At 47.0% G+C, this 16,857-nt stretch overlaps 1 protein-coding gene across 1 annotated transcript in view; it reads left to right on the top strand.

Annotated features, from left to right (window-relative positions):
- Positions 1 to 16,857, top strand: part of DOCK1 (dedicator of cytokinesis 1) — a 414,563-nt gene that overhangs the window by 369,092 nt on the left and 28,614 nt on the right. The window contains exons 27-31 of the mRNA XM_081823034.1: positions 9,027 to 9,116; positions 9,883 to 9,987; positions 14,091 to 14,232; positions 14,367 to 14,445; positions 15,985 to 16,069. Coding sequence (XP_081679160.1) covers positions 9,027 to 9,116; positions 9,883 to 9,987; positions 14,091 to 14,232; positions 14,367 to 14,445; positions 15,985 to 16,069 — 501 coding nt within the window. The remainder of the gene's footprint in view (positions 1 to 9,026; positions 9,117 to 9,882; positions 9,988 to 14,090; positions 14,233 to 14,366; positions 14,446 to 15,984; positions 16,070 to 16,857) is intronic.

Below are 16,857 nucleotides of genomic sequence, written 5' to 3'. Positions count from 1 at the left end.
CATCAACCCTCTCTCTACCCACAACATCTTGCCTTTTTTGAGAACATGCTCTTTGATTCCCAACCACCTGGGTCTTCCCTGGGTGTGGAAGGTCCCTTTGTCGCCTGCTGTCACATTCCCACGCTCTCTCTACCTTGGAGCCTCCCTGCCCCCACCATCCAGGAAGATGTCGTCCTAGGCACTCTTTGCTCTGGCCTTAGAACTATTTATGTGTATCCTATATCTCCCTACTTTGAATATCTCACCCTTTTCAGGCCCCCCTAAGTACCCCCGGGGGGGATCCTGGTAAAATGCAGATTGTGATTCAGCAGGTTTGGGTGGGGCCCGAGGCTCTGTATTTCTAAGCAGCTCCCCGTAATGACAAGGGAGCTGGTCCAGGGACCACCCCAGTCACCAGGCCCTGCTTGGGCTGAAGCTACTTGAGCTTCTGTGTCCCTCTCAGGAGGACTAGTGCTGCATAGAAACTGGACACTCGGTCAGAAAACGTTTTTAGTAAACTTTATGTTTGAGAGCAGTTTCAGGTTTACAACAAAATTGAATGGGAAGTGCAGGGAGTCCCCACACAGCCCCACCCCGATGTAGCCACAGCCTCCCCCGCCATCAGACTGCCATTCGGGTTCATCTTCTCTTCAGTGGAGCACCTTCTGGCCAGCGCTTGAGTAAAACACTTGGAAAGGGCACCATCACTCAGACATGCCACAAAGTACCTTCTGTTAGGCATGTTTGTCTCCTCTCTGTGGTCTTGCTTCCTGGCCCAGACTCTGAGTCCCTAAGAGGTCTAAAGGGGCAGGTCTCTGCCCTCACTTCTGCAATGTGTGGGGTTTGGGGAGGGGAGGTGGAGGTTCCCCAGGCTCCTTCCCCGAGCCTGACGCTAAACTCTACTTCAGTACCACGTTCCTTGCAGAGCCTATAGATCAGACAAAGACATTCTTGCAACACCTGGGCCGGCTTTTCCCTCCCTGATTCTGTGCATCTTTTCGAGATGACAGTCCTCAGTCAGGATGGTTGCAGGAGCTCATCAGTGAGTGGGCAGGACCGCCACACTGGGGGGCATCTGGTATGGGCCACGGTCTCCGATTTATAGCTGACCCAGGTTCCATCCCCAACCCCATGATCCGTGCATGATCCTCCAGCACAGGATCATTTAAATCACAAGAATTTGGTTTGATCTTGCATTTATTTCATTTTAAGGGGAAAACATTACAGTTCTGATTTAAAAACATATATCCGGGTGAGGGGACCTGACGGCTCAGTTGAATTTGCAGGCTGGGGATCACGAAATTCTAAAATGGAAACTAAACAGGGCCTCAGTCTGGCAAAGGTATGACGCACTTAAAGCTTCATCGATGCATGCTGTCACCATGTGGCTGTATCCTTGTGTAATTAAGGAAATCTTCATTATGTCCTTAATGTGTGGAAACTTTTCACATTCTAGAGCTCATTTCACTGTTTTAAATTTATTCATCTTCCTAGGGGACGCAGGGACTTAGAGAATCCAAGGCAGGGGGATTACTGCCCCAAAGACCTTGGCGGGCCCGTGGAAGGCGTCCCAGAGGCCGCGGGGACAGCGGAGGACAAGGGACCGGGGTCAGAGTGTATTAAAAGTTTCTCTGCCTTTGTGCTCTGAATGCTGCAACGCTGAATGGATTTTCTGCTGCTTTATACCCGACACTCCGGCTTTTGAATTATGTCCTGTTATCTTTCTGTGTTTCTTCCACACGAAGTCATTTTTCTATTTTTGCCTTTCTATCCTTTTAAAAAGTTTTGAATGTCTTTCAGCCAAGCTCTTGGGCTTTTCATCTTTTTCTTTCTCTCCATAAAACGTCATTTCCATCTGTTTCCCCTTTCATTCTTTTACAGTTCTTCCTTCCTGGGCTAATAACCACTCCTAGCTCCTTTTCCGTTCTGTTTTTACCACCCGTTTGAGCGTCCCCCTGAAAGCCTTCTGTCGGGTTTCATCCTGGCAGGCGGGCGTTCTTTCCCGAACATGCTCTGCATTGTCTTTCTCATTGTGTTTGGTTGAGGCCTAGTAATTTTCAATAAAGCCCTTAATCCAAGTGCTTTGCTGAAAATTACCAGGCTTCTCTATGGAGGATGAGTCAAAAATAGAAGGCCTGCTATCGGGAAAATGGAGTCGGAGGAGTGAGGGTGTAGGTATTAAGTGGCGTTAAGCCACCTCTGAAACCAGGAAGCAGCCTGGCGGCGCCTAGAGAGGGACAGCATGACTGCTGGCCCGCGTGCTGTGTGAGGCTCCGTGACTGTTCCCAACTGGAGCTCGGTTTCCTTTTCCCTTAAAATAACCTCGCCTTGACAAAGTTCACACTTTGCCTTGCACCCAAGTCAAAAATGAGGCATCGTGCATCTTCCTGTGAACTAAAAATAGGGACTTGGAGAGTCAGTTTCTGCATTTGGTGAAATGGTTCAATTTCTTCTCTAAGGATTTGGGGTGAAGTTTTCTCGTTCGATGAGTTTCCCTTTTAAAGCGCGGTGATTATTCCGAGGAACCGCAGGGCAGGCAGAAAGACACCCTCTTCCTGGATTATTCTCAGCATTTCCAGATGTTTGAACATCCAGATATTTGTCAGAATCTGTTCAGTTAGGAAGAATCTGACCTGCCAACATGTTGATATTGATTTGCTCCTATAAAGAGAGAATCATTTTTTTATCAGAGCATGAGCAAAATCAATGCTTAGAGTCCGTAACGACACTACTCCCCACTCTCTGCAGGGTCCCTGACAGCGACCAAGCATACTAGTGCCGAGGGCACCCATGAACGACGGAGGCCTGCCTCCAGGCCGGGCAGTCCACCCCAGGGTTTGTGTGCAAGCAGATAAATAACAAAACCTTCCTCTGATCTGTCATGCTGGTGGGTGCTGGGTCTACCTGTCTAACAAGTTTGGGAGTGATTACTTCTTTTAGGGAGAAAGGAAAGGCTTCATGGAGGAGGTGACATTTAGATTGGCTCCTGAGGAATGAGATAAAGTTTGCCTGGTGATGGCTGGGAGAAGCAGGAATTGTAAGGAGTGGGATTAGCACAGGTAAGGGGGAGGGCTCCTGAGGCCATCTTGCTTTTCTGGGGATGCCAAGGAATGTGTCTACGGGGTGTGGGGTGAGCGATCCTGAGACACACTGATGTAGAGGACTTGAGAGCCAGTTTGCACTTGGCCTTGTATGTCTCCTGAAGACTGGATTTACTCCATTGAGTAAGGAGCCATTGAGATTTCATGAGAAGAGGCAACAGTGACTTCATTTTCCTCTTTCCCAGCAGAGGAAGGTGGTGTTACTGGTGGGGTGGAGGGGCTGGAGACCCGTGGGGAGGCCAGAGCAGTTGTCCAGGCCTGGGATGCGGAGGCCCTGGGCAAGGTGGCCGGCAGCAGGGATCAGGAAAGGGAGGTGATGTCTCCAGAGACTTGAAGTCAGCTGATCACACGGTGCCTCTTAAATGGGTCAGTGTCAGAAGAGCAAATGCCAGGAGGAGCCAGGGTGCCCTGCACAACCCAGTCGCCTGAGGCAGAGCGAGGGTCAGTGTCCTCACGTGGCTGCAAAGTTGGAAGAGATGCTTCTGCTAAGTCCGGTGAGGTTTGATTTCCTGCGAGGCAGTTAAAGCTGTTCCGAGTGATGAGGCTCTGTTCCTGTCACATGTTAATTCTCTTTTCAAAGTAGTTGATTCTCCGGCTAGCATTACCAAAGCTATGTGATGTCACTTTGCCCTCCCCGTGTCCCTGGCATACCCTCGGATCCACTGGTCAGTATCTGTCCCTGTATATTTTGCTTCTGTCCTGTCAGAGGGATGGGCTCTCCATGCACCTACCCTGTGCCCCTTGCCCGCCTGCCCCGCCCCTCCAGTGTCCGTGTTTTGCTCTCTATAGACTAATACACATTCGCCTACAACCGTGACCTTGTTTCTCTCCCATCTTTAAAAGAAGTCTCTCTCGTTCTGACTCCTCTCCAGCAACTGTCAGTCTCCTCCTTTCTACACTGTTCCTCAAAGAGCGATCTGTACTCACTTCTGTCCCTCTCCCCCTGTTCTCTAGAGCCCGTTCCCATCATAAGTGCCCAATGACTACCTGCAGAATGAAGCAATATCCCTTCTTTGCAGCCTGATTTAGGCTTTTCAAAGTCTTGCAGAACTACAGATGTCCTGGCCTGAGGAAAACAGGCAAAACCTCTATGTTTGAAGATGTGTTTCCTTCCTCACTTTTCCTTTCAGGGCGTTAAAAGCTGAGCAAATAAGGTCCTGTTCTGACAGGTAAAGAGTTTCTGTGGGGGAAAAAACAAGCCACGTTCATGAACATGACTTAGATGGGCAGTGATTCCTTGAGTACTTGACTGCACCAGAGGGGCAGGGTTTATTGTTGATTTGGTTTGAGAACCTTGTCATAAAGGCTCCCTGAGCCTGGCCCAAGTCCCAGGTCCCACTGGTTTCTTGCCCCGTCTGACCAGCTTTCTCGGGTGCTGGCTCTGTCTCGTGCACCCTCGAGGAGAGGACGGCATTCTTACTGCCCGATTGGGCGGCCCACAGAGACAGTGCACCTGCTGGGCTGGGAAGGTGGGGCCTGACTCTCTCTCCGAAAAATGTCTTTGGAAACATGTGGATCCTTTGATCTGATCAGCCGACGCCAGTTGAAAACACCAGGAGTACCAAGGATGGGGCTTGGCTCAGGAAAGCAAGAGGCCTAGAGAGAGGGCGATGACTGCAGGGTCTCTATTTTTTCAGCTGAGCCACAGCCCTTGAGTCACCATGGCCCTTTTCATGACACACGTCTTCATGCTAGAGGGACTGGAAAGGGACTGTCACTCACAAGCTCCTGGACTCGCTCACTGGACAAGACCTAAAGCTAGTTCTAGTCCACCTTGCTCCCCTCTGTGCTGAGGGGCCTCAACTGGTGCTCTGGATTCTTCCATACCATAGCATCCTCATCCATTCAAACATCAAAGACCTATGTGGAAGAGGAAATCCAGAGGTCGTTGAATATGAGTCTTCCCACAACAACTGCCTGGAAAAGCAGCTGAATTGTAGAGGCATCCCATAAAATGTCTTCACTGGGGGTGCCTGGGTGGCTCAGTCGGTTAAGCATCTGCCTTCGGCTCAGGTCATGGTCTTGGGGTCCTGGGATCAAGCCCCACGTCAGGCTCCCTGCTCCGTAAGGAGTCTGCTTCTCCGTCTTCCTCTGCCCCTGCTCATGTGCTCTCTTTCTCTCTCAAATAAGTTAAAATAAATAAAATCTTTAAAAAACAAAAAAAGGTCTTCACCAGTGAGTCACTTACAGCTAGTAAGTGAATTAAACCAGAGTTGTCCACACTGTCCCAGTGAGCCATCGCCAGCCTGAATTATTGCTAAGGGACAGTTGTCCTGGCTGGTGTCTTCTCTCTCATCTGCCATGCTCCCTTGTCCAGTGAGGTCAGTGTTGTCCTATCTGACTGGCCCATCATCAACTGAATAGTTCTTCATAGGAAATCAATAGCTGGTCCGCCCTCTATAGCCACTGCTGTCTGGGAACTAAGGACAGAGTTTCATCAGAAGAAGAAAAAAAAAGTTTGGGGCGCCTGGGTGGCGCAGTCAGTTGAGCATCCGACTTGGTTTCGTCTCGAGTCATGACCTCAGGGTCGTGAGATCAAGCCTCGCATTGAGCACGGGGTCTGTTTGAGATTCTCTCTCCCTCTCCCAACCCCTCCCACTTGTTTACTCTCTCTCTCTCTTTCAAATAAGTAAATCTTGTTAAAAAGAAGAAGAAGAAGAAACAAAAGTTTGTATTCATGAAACTTGAAGAAATGGGACTTCCTGAAACTGGGAAGTTCAGAATGATGGAGACAAGATGGTTCTCTCAAGAGCATGTAGGAGCTAAGATCATCTGATGGAAAGAGGTGGTGGGACAGATGCACTTCGTGCTTCAAGTAACTAGCAATGTCAAGAACGCAATAAAATGGATTAAGGATTTTAATCAGAAAACAAGGTTGTGTGAGGATCTGGTGCTTTTTCATTCAGGGCTGTGGTAAACCTCATAGCCTAGCTATGAGCTAAAGCAGGACGTTCAAACCCACGGGTTACAGCAATTCATTCACGGAGGTAATCTAAATTTTGATCGCATTGGATCTGTCTTCTCCCTGGTACTGAAATATCTTCCAGGGTGTTCACATCAGAAATATGAATTGCCCACACTCCTTAGAGCCCTATCCAATTAAAAGTAGATGAAAATCTCCCTAATCCTTTAAGACCATGGGGAGGTGGGGGAAGCCGGGAGAAGGTGTTATTTATAGAAAATCTGATGGAAAACACAACCATGTCACCTCAGGGTGAGTCGGATAAGATATTTATTCAAGACTAACTAACTTTTTATTTTTTTATTTTTTTTAAGATTTTATTTATTTATTTGAGAGAGAGAATGAGAGACAGAGAGCACGAGAGGGAAGAGGGTCAGAGGGAGAAGCAGACCCCCCCGCTGAGCAGGGAGCCCGATGCGGGACTCGATCCCGGGACTCCAGGATCATGACCTGAGCCCAAGGCAGTCGCTTAACCAACTGAGCCACCCAGGTGCCCATTCAAGACTAACTTTAAAAAAAAAGAAAAAAAAGAACAATTACTTTTGATATGTATCTAAAGCATCTCATCTGTCATTTAGGATAAAAACAGATTAAGCTTTTACTCAGTAATAAATTAGACACTCGGACACTCTAGGCAGCTAATAGAGTGCGTGTTTGCTTACAGAAAACTTAAAGAAAAATTGTGACAGAGAATCACAAGTAAAAGTAATGTTTTCTTTGAAATGGAAATACTCTAAAGGAGGAATTGGTCACTGGAGCTTAAAAGAAATATTGGAAGTGAGAGAGGCCCTTCCCAGAAACGTGAGCTTGGGCCCTGGCAGAGGACCCCGGGGAGGATCTCGAGCAGCAGATTAAAATATTCAGAGAAGGCAAGGCAGCTCTGAAAGTTCCAGCAGGATGGAGACTGTGGCGGCTCTGGGAGGGAGAATAGGTGTTCAGACCCAGGAAGGGCATCGTGGCCACTCTCTCCCTTCCCTGGGCACTAGTCCCATCTCAGAAATCTTTCTGTACTCTGGGCTTATTTTTATTTTGTCTTGCAGACTATTAAAGTGTAACTCTTATTCCAGAAGAACTTTTTTCCTCATAAAAAAATAGCAGATGGTTTATTTAAGTCGTAGCTATAAAGAGTATTTTAAGTCTGTTGGGCTGTTCACTAATACGTAAGACCCTCCATGGGTCATTCTACTAAGAAGCAAAGACCAACCAGCAGATGAGTCCTCAGTGATAAGGGTGTGCCAGGAAGGGGCCCGGCAGCTTGCGTTCTCAGTGGGAGCCTGGAATTCCTGACTAGCCTAGTATCCTTTCAGACCCATCTCAGTAGGAGGGGGTGGGAGAAGCTGCAAGTGCTAGCACATCATCATTGTTATGGGCTGAATGTCTGCATCCCACCTCCCACCCCTAACCACCAAATGCATATGTTGATCCATCACGTGATAGTATTTGGAGATGGGGCCTTTGCGAGGTAAATACGTTTATACTGGGTCATGAATAGGGTTGACCCCCCATGATGGGATTCCTGCTCTTCTAAGAAGAGAAAGAGAGCTCGCCCAAGGCCCTGTGAGCACACAGTGAGAAGGTGCTGGTCCACAAGTCAGGAAGAGAGCCCTCACCAAGAACTGAATCTGCCTGCACCTTGATCTTGGACTTCCCAGCCTCCAGAACTGTGAGAAATAAATGTCTACTTTTTAAGCCACCCCATCTATGGTACTTTATTATAGCAGCCCAAACTAAGACAGTCATCAAAAGCAAGAACTTTGGAAAAAGATCAAGCTGGGCCAGGTACACCTCTCTGTGCCCTTGGGCAACTTACTGACCTGTCTAATCCCCAGCTTCCTTATCTGCAAAATGGGTATAATGAAGTCCCGCCTGACAAGGCAAGGGAGTTGCTGGACAGAGAGCAAGCTTGGAATCACTTGTCCTGACTTGAGTGCTATCATCTTGTGGGAATGGTGGCGGTCGGGAAATGGATGGTTCCTGGCTGGGGACAGTATGTGGGATGGTGTGGTGCTTTCCTGATTTGAAGTCAACAACCTTCAGTTCTTTGGATAAACATTCTTGAGCGGGCCCTCGGCTGAGGTCTAGTTGTTTTCGTTAACGCTCAGTTCCTCAAGGGGCTTGTGGTCTCTGAGAAGGAATAACAAAGAAGCACTCCAGTTTCTGTACATAACCAGAAGGTTGGAACTCAGGGGATCCTGGGTCATCATGGGAGCCCAAGGAGAGTTGGCACCCAGAAAGGCTTCCTGGAGGAGATGGTTCCTCCATATGTGACCTATTCTTCTCGAGTAAACCACTTTATTTTTCCCCAAGAAAAATAAGGGAAATTCAGGTCTTACCATATGCATCAACAAAGTATTCCATAATGTCCAAAGTTTATCAGCTTTCTAATAAATCAGTTACCTGATTGGAAATCCCCTTTCAAACTACTACCCCAACAAGTTCCCCCTTTCAAAATGATGGCAGGCTTTATAGCCTCACAGTATTTGCACACAGAAACCAACTCCTTGCGAGCTTTAATTTAGAGTTGAAATATATCTTGTTCTTTCTGACAGTCCAGTGTTTGTTCACTGGGATGATTTGGGAAAGTAGCAAAACCAGGCTCCTTGTAGCCTCTTCGTGCACGGCGGTTCCTTCCACCAGCTCCCCTGCTGCTCCGATGGATGGGCTTCAGCAACCATCCTGGCAGCAGGAGAGAGGACGGAGCGGGCCAGACCTGGCGACCAGACTGCTCTGACCCTGGGCAGAGGCCAACATGACTGGCAAGCCAATAGTGGACCCGTTTAGTCAACTGGCGTCTGGTCATGAGCCAAAGGACATGAGCCTCTAGAAAATACTTGTATTTTTCTAACATTATTCTGTAGTGTTTTCAGATTTGGCAAGTGTATTTCCAAATTATTTTATGATGAGCAGTTGTATTATTTCATTCCTTGACTGCACCATTCAGCGTTGGGTTTCTGTTTCTCCTTTTTCTTTCTTTTTCCTCACAGATGTGGGAAGAGGCCATTGCTCTTGGTAAGGAACTTGCCGAACAGTATGAAAACGAGATGTTTGATTACGAACAACTCAGCGAGTTGCTGGTAGGTCTCCTTTTCTTTCTAGTTAAATGAACACAGGCGATCTACACTTGTCTTTCTGGGCTTTCCCTTTCAGTTTTAACTTGGAGAGTCTCTTCAGGTCTTCTGCGGCCTTGGCCATGGTCCTCCATTTTGTCCAGGAGGAAGGTCTTCATGTATTTGCGGGCTGATTCTGGCCCACAACTACTCACTTTTATTCCCACCTGAGCTCTGGAAACCAGACTCTAAGATTTCTCTGAGCCTCTGTATGTAAACAACCGCTGACCCCATGTGTACAGTGCTCTTGACGGCCTAAGAGTCTCTGAGAATTGCTGCTGGATTAAAACTGACCCCGTCTACAAGGGGGGTACGTGATGGGAGAGTAGCCCAGACCTTTCTCCCGCCATTAATTTAGACCAGAATTCTGCCCTTTTAAGTTCTTCTTTAATGTATGCCAGTATCTAATTGATACCAGTTTTTAAAATAATAAAGACCAGCCATTTAATCATAAGAAAAACCATTTCTATGGCACCTCTTTGGTTATCGAAAACATGGGTAAATCCTACTGGTTACTGAATTTGGCTCTTTTGGTCAGATTCCCTGCTAAACACTGGGAGTGAGTGACAAATTCTATCAAAGCCATGTGGCAAGATGACCAGTATGCCTGTGTCCACACTGCGCCTCCCACCCAGCTGGAATTGCCAAAGCTTGAAGAGCCCACTGGAAGATTCTGGAAGAATGGATGCTCAAATACTCTATTCAAACCTGAAATTTTCTTTCTTCCTTTCAGAAAAAACAGGCTCAGTTTTATGAAAACATCGTCAAAGTGATAAGACCTAAGCCTGACTATTTTGCTGTTGGCTACTACGGACAAGGATTCCCCACGTTCCTTCGGGTAAATTTTGATTCTGTTTAATCTGAGCCAGGATTGCTCCATGGCCAGAGAGCTCCTTCCCATTCTGATGGATGATTTGAACTTTGCATCCGTGGGTCAGAGTCTGAATCCGTGCTCTTCATAGCTCTGTGTGCTTAGCTTAGGGTGTGAAAGAAGGCCTGATAATATTTTCTTTGATTGCATATAAACTTCCCGTCTGATTTTCCCTAAACAGAACTGGAGATTTACGTGTGTTTTTTTAAAGTGTGGTAAAATACAGATAACATAAAATTTACCATCTTAACCAGTTTTAAGTGTACAGTTCAGTGGTATTAATATTGTTGTGCAATCATCCATCTCCAGAACTTTTTCATCTCTCCAAACTGTAATTCCGTACCCAGTTAAACAGTTAGGTCTGTATTACCCCACCTCCCAGCCCCTGGCAGCACCATGCTACTTTACGTCTCTAGGAATTTGCCTATTCTCGGTATCTCATAAAGTAAAATCACACGGTGTTTGTCTTTTTGTGTCTGGCCCATTTCCTTCGGCATAGGGTCTTCAAGGTTTATCTGTGTTGGAGCATGTATCTGAATTCCCTTCCTTTTTATGGCTGAATAATATTCTATTATATAGCTATACCACATTTTGTTTATCCATTTGTCCTTCGATGGACGTTTGGGTTGTTTTGGTTATTGTGAATAATACTGCCATGAATGTGTATATTTTTAATTCTATGAGCAATTGTAAGTGGATTTCCATGGCCACATTGCTGGGGATTCTGAATCACGTTCCATCCTGTAGACAGGTGTGTGTCGTTTGACACATGATCGAAGAAATACCGTGATCGTCAGCCGGATGCCCATTCCTTAGCACTCATGAGGCCAGAGGAGAAATCGTGTAAATAAATGCTGTTTGACCTACTAGTAGAATTGTTTAAAGTTTCTCTTGGTTGCCATTGACCAGTGGGTCATGATTTCCTGTCATTTCTTACGACATTTTTTTTTAAGACACATGGTTTTCTCTTATGCTGGGAAACCATGCGGGATTCCTCTGGTTTCCGGGAAGGTGGTCTCTTGCCTAGGACACAGCTGTCTGGGGCAGTTAGATCCAGTCAGGAGGTTTTTCTTGTCCCAGAGTGTGTTCCTTTGGGCCTGGTGGTTCTGATTACACAGAAGACCCTGACAGGATGAGACACCCTTCATGGTGCCACCAGCAGGAAGGACTTACTTGCTGAGGACCCGACGTTGTTTATATGACATCCGCAAGCGAGCCTCACAGGACTGCTCTGCTTCAGAAGGTGACCTGTTGGTTTATGCACTCCCTCGGGGTCCTGGGTGACTGGGGCATCAGCCCCACCCTGTCACTGCTGGTCGCTCCTCTCCTCGTGCAGCTGTGACAGGACATGCCTAAGACAGCGGTCAGTCAGAAACCCAGATTCTGGAGAACATCTTCTTCCCAAAGAATGAATAGGGACGTTTGGTTATAAATTAGGTTATAAATCTTCCCCTAAATTAGGGAAGATTTTTGAAATTAACTCTATTTTAAATAAAAAACCCAGCTGAAGAATATTAGGAGCTTGGAGTCGGTGTTGTTGAAGGCTTCAATTAATACATATGAATCTGTAGGCGTGTCCCCATGTGTGTCTCTAAGAAACAGAGAGACTGACCCTAAATCGTGGCGGACCTGAGCTGTGCTGAGGCATTACACCCTGTATGTGGCCCTCTGGATGGTGCTGTCACTCACGGCCACTAACCATGGCTCTGCCCTGGCTTCCTAACGTGCTGGGGGCAGGGCAGGCACGTTGCAGTCCCCGAGCCAGTTGATGTCTGGCGTCTGCTGGGAGGGCACACGTGCCGTGTGCTTCAGGGACTGCACCGGGTCATCTCCCCGTCAGAAGGACAAAGTGCAAAGTGCAAATGAAGAGTTTAACAGGCTTGATTAATATTGAACTGATGTCCCCACCACACCTGAATAATTTCGTGGGACTATTGCAATATATTTATTATGCTTCACAGATCACCTGTCAGGGGCCAATCTGACAATGACATTAGCAGTTACAGAAAAGCGGGTGAAGTGTTTGTCTGTTTAATGCCTCTGAGAACTGACTGTCCCTTTTGCTTTGTTTTTCTTTAAGAATTGGTCTCAGTGGGTTGTTTTTTCGTTTTGTTTTGTTTTGCCTTCATGTTAATATTTATGGTGCTTACAAGGAATAAATATCTTTGACTGTATATACATTTCCCCCTTGTTTTCACGTTTGAAGGGACTGCTTCAGAATGCAAAATGATTGACATTTCTAGAAAATGTCAGTAGTGTTTTCATCTATTACCCACTAGTGTTTTTCTATTAAAGCCTTTATATACATTTTATTATTATGTCTTCTAGAGTAAAGCATAATAAATGCATGCGAGTTCATAGTAACCTGTTATTCATTAAATCTTCCTGAATTTCTGAAATATTTGGCTTTATGTAGCCTTAAAAGATGCCCACACTGTGTATTTATATTTCTAATTAAGACTACATATTACTTTGGTTTCTGCTTGACATTATTTTTTTAGGGAAAGAGAACATTTTTCTTCCGTAATGGGTACTTTAAGACATACCTAAGCACAAAGTGAAAAAAATATTCAGTTCTTAAAGTGTTCCTTCTTTAGTGATTTACAGGGACTCAGAATAAGTCAGGGCTAGGGAAGGAAATAAATTGAGTACCACAGGATCTCTCTTTATCTTTTGAAAATTCATTAATTAGACAAATTTTAATTTGACTTCACACTTAGTCTCTAGGAGATAAGTGTAAAAATAGCCAGTGGAATGCTATCCTGTCTGGCTGTCTGTCTCTCCTTCTCTCTGGCATCTGGCCGGGGTCATGGCAGATAATAGGGCTGCATCTGACTCATGGCCAGCCAGTCTGGGGCCTCTGGCTCAGGGTCCCCTGATTGAAACAACAGATCCCATGAGGAAAAGCATCAGCCTCCAGCCTCCCATTTCTCGGATCCTATGGTGTCTTTTCCTTGTTGCAGTTTTCCTTTAGGATCAGACAGCCCTAGGGTGGGGCGGGCAGGATGTTGGGAGGCAGGGGGTGAAGGCTCGGGAGCCCGCAGTGGCATCATACTACCCATTGCCACCTTTCTGTGATTCAGTAGACAGCTCAGAACACACTGTTGAATCTGTGAAGGTACAGAGACCTGTTATATCTTAGAATCAGAAAATTCCCTAGAGGTACATTTAGGGAGGGACCGTGTCATACCCAGACAGAAATGGCCTCAACAGGGCAGCCTGTGTAAGGAAGAATGCTCGCCAGCCTGACACCCACCCCAAGGTCCCCTCGCCCTCGAAAATCACCCCCCAATGGACTCTCCAACTTGGGATTTATGGAGGTGACAAAGCGCCATTGAAGATGGACAAAATCCAGCCTTTAGAAGGAGAACTCTGATGTTCTACCTGTCACTCACCAGTGGGTAATTCTCCACACAAGGCTGACATGCGGTGAGGGAAGTCCTGTCATCCCTCTCCGGTCTCTCACCCCCGGGGAGGCCACGGCCCTCACGCCTCTCTCCTTTGGTCTCGACCCCATTCCCTGTGGTTCAGCTCTTCCCTTGGTTGTGTCCTGTCGGAGACGGCTCAGAACGTCATGCTCAGGCTCTGAGCGTTGAGGCCCCACCTCAATGTCGTCCTCTCTTAAATTCCTCTCAGAGGATGAAAGCTATTTAATCAGGGCCTACCCGAAAAGAAAAACATGGAGACCAGGACCCACTTGCCCTGATGCCTTTACCCTCTCTGGGCACCTCATGCCCCCTAGAAGGCGGACCCCGATCGCTCACTTGGTTCTTCCTGTTTTTTTAATTGATTGTTACTGTTAAGACTGAAATACATCAGCGGACCTCAGTAATGTTGTGTTCAGTGCTTCTTAAATACTATTAACTTATGTGGCTCGTGGCTGTGCCTTCTTGATTAATAACGGCCAGTGCAATTACAAGCTGTTCTTCAATTCAGCAACTTCAAACAAAACAAAACAAAACAAAACAAAAAACCTCTCAAGCATATTTTGAAGACCAGTGCATTTGTTGTATATGCACAGGTCCTGGCCTTCCCCTGTGGTGGTATTTAATGAATGTCATTGTTTCCAGGGGAAAGTTTTCATTTACCGAGGGAAAGAGTATGAACGCAGGGAAGATTTTGAAGCTCGGCTGTTAACTCAGTTCCCGAATGCTGAGAAAATGAAGACAACATCTCCACCAGGCGATGATATTAAAAACTCTCCTGGCCAGTGTATCCTTTCCGACACCCCTATGGAACGTGACACCATCACCATGCTGTGCGCCCAGGTGGGTGGGTGGACCTGGGGGCCCCGTCACGGCTGATGTCCACCCCTCCTGGTGATCCTTAACCCCCTTCGCCCTCAGATATTCAGTGCTTCACCGTAAAGCCCAAACTCGATCTGCCCCTGAAATTTCACAGGCCTGTGTCGGAGCAGATTGTAAGGTAAGCACCCCATTTCTCCTACACACCGTGAGGACGGTGAAGGGCTGTGAGCTAAGAATTTCACTCTTGAAAGGGTGGGTTTTAGCCTTTGATTAGCTTTCCAGATGCTCTTTCTGTTTACTTAGAAGAGCAAGGGAAGCAAATTCTTTGCAGCATCAAAACAGTGAAGGAAGAAGTTAGTGTGTGTTGCTGGACGGCACGAGAACTATTCCTTTCCTGATGTGGGGAGATGAGGAAAACTCGGGAGGACAGAGGGGGCACTCTGGTCTCCTTGTGACCTTCTTGGCGGTGGGGAGGGTGGGGGTTCCCTGCAGAGCTTCTCAGCAGGGCTCCAGCCCAGCCCCAACCCAGCATTTCTGAGTCCCCACACCTGGGGAGGAGGACCAGAGTGTTTGCATGCCGTAAGGCAGGAAAAGGAATTGGGTCATTTGCTTTTTTGGGTGGAGAACCCTTAGACCCCTGCAACACCACGATTATATAACATAGGATTATGAGGCAGATTTTTAGACTCACTGGTCGGCTCTCCGAATTTGAGGGTTTATGCCTCTACATTGAGTTGCCCCTGACCTAGCAATGCTGTAGAGACTGTCTGCTTTAGAGGTTTCTTTGATGTCAAGAATTTTCTTTTCTATGTGATCCATGTTCTGGTTAAGAAATTAACCTGTTCCATGGCCTAGTAATGCTCAGAATCTGCTTATTTCATATCCTGAAGTTTGGTGGGTTGTGTTCTTCCTCAAAATTCACTCTCCTTTCTTTAACCTTTTATCAGCCATAATGGGAAGTCAGCTAGGACTCTGTTTATTGATGAACGATTGCTTTCACAAGGCACCTGTTTCAAGTTTTGCAACAGTTTGTTTCAGGAAGAGGTGTTAAAGCCAATAGCGAATCGTAGCTGATGCTCGGCGATCTCGCTGTGACGTGGGGAGGCGGCCGACATTTCAGGGCTGAGGAGGAATGAGTCTGCCTCTGGCTTACGCGCGCCACCCACCCCTTCCCCAGGGAAAGAAAGTACACACTTGTCGTGTGTGCCACCCTTTGTGGTTACAGACTCTGCCTTCTGTAGAGCTGAAACTAAGGTATATAAGGTCTTTATAAAAACAATAAACACGTAATTTTTTAAAAAATTTAATAAAAACGTTATTAGGTTCTTTTAATAAATTGTTGAATCACTGAATTAAACTGATAAAATAAATGAAGATTTTGAAGTAGTAAACACAGGAGTGGGGGACGCAGGCCTGTTGCCGCTCTCCTTCGCTTCACCTTCTCTCTGCGTGTGCCTGCTTCGCTCTTACTCCGGGTCTCTTCTCCCCTGAGGGTTTGCAGGGACAGGGAAGAGGCAAAAACTCAAGGTAATGTTTCCATCTGCCAGCATCTCTCTCCCGAGGCTGGCAGGGAGAGAAAGCCACAGCTGTTGCTCGGGGTCAAGGCTGGGGATATTTTAAGGGACGCACGGACCTATCAGGAGGCCAGACCCCATGTCTAAAAGCATATCGGCTGCTTTGGGGTTAAATGTCTAACGATTTGTCTGTCTCTCTACAGTTTTTATAGGGTGAACGAGGTCCAGCGATTTGAATATTCTCGGCCGATCCGCAAGGGAGAGAAAAACCCAGACAATGAATTTGCGGTAAAAAAAACAACCACCAAAAAACCCCCAAAGAACTCTTTTACCACCAGCAACACTACCTGTGGAAAACCGGCCTCAGAGGCGACCACAGGGCATATTAGATGCGTTTGTACCTTGTGTGCAGAAATCCAAATACCAAATCCTAACCCCTTCAACTGTAGTGAAGGGTGAACATCTCACAGAGGATGTCGCTGAGGCCTTAAGGTGCTAGCAGAAGGGCCCGAGTGCTGAGACCCTGCTTCTTACCCTCCGGGCATACTCGCCTCCTTCCTCAGCTTCTCTGAGTCGTCTCCCTCTGGGTCCCGGGCCCCCGAGCACCCTACTGGTGTGTCTAATACAGATAGACACACAGAGGGACCGAGCACTTCAGGGGCTTTCTGCTGATGACAAGCAGCCAGAGGTGAGCAGGGCAGAGACCCAGACACTCACTGTCCAGCGCCTGAATTTCCCTGAGGCTCAGGGCACCAGAGCAGGTGCTCCTGGGCGCCACGGGGTCATGGGCCGGGTGATTCTCTGTGATGGAGCCGCCCTGTGCCTCAGAGGGTATTGAGCAGCATCCCTGACCCTCTCCCCATTAGACGCCGGTAGCGCCTCCCCAGTTGTGACAGCCAACCAAAAAAGTTATCATACGTTGTCCCCTGCATTAGTCGTAGAAATATTAACGAAAGTTTTTGCAGCTTTTTAAAAAATATACATACAACTGGTTTGATGGTTTCCATTTGCAAAGAATAAATCAATTCTTTGCAATAAAGCACAGTTTTTAAAAATGTTAAAATTTCTCCCTCCTT

The sequence above is a fragment of the Leptonychotes weddellii genome, chromosome 6 (genome assembly GCF_054177405.1).
Source record: "Leptonychotes weddellii isolate Sample4059 chromosome 6, ASM5417740v2, whole genome shotgun sequence".
NCBI lineage: Eukaryota > Metazoa > Chordata > Mammalia > Carnivora > Phocidae > Leptonychotes > Leptonychotes weddellii.
Note: the sequence above shows the minus strand (reverse complement) of the source record. Positions and strands in the feature narration are given on the sequence as shown.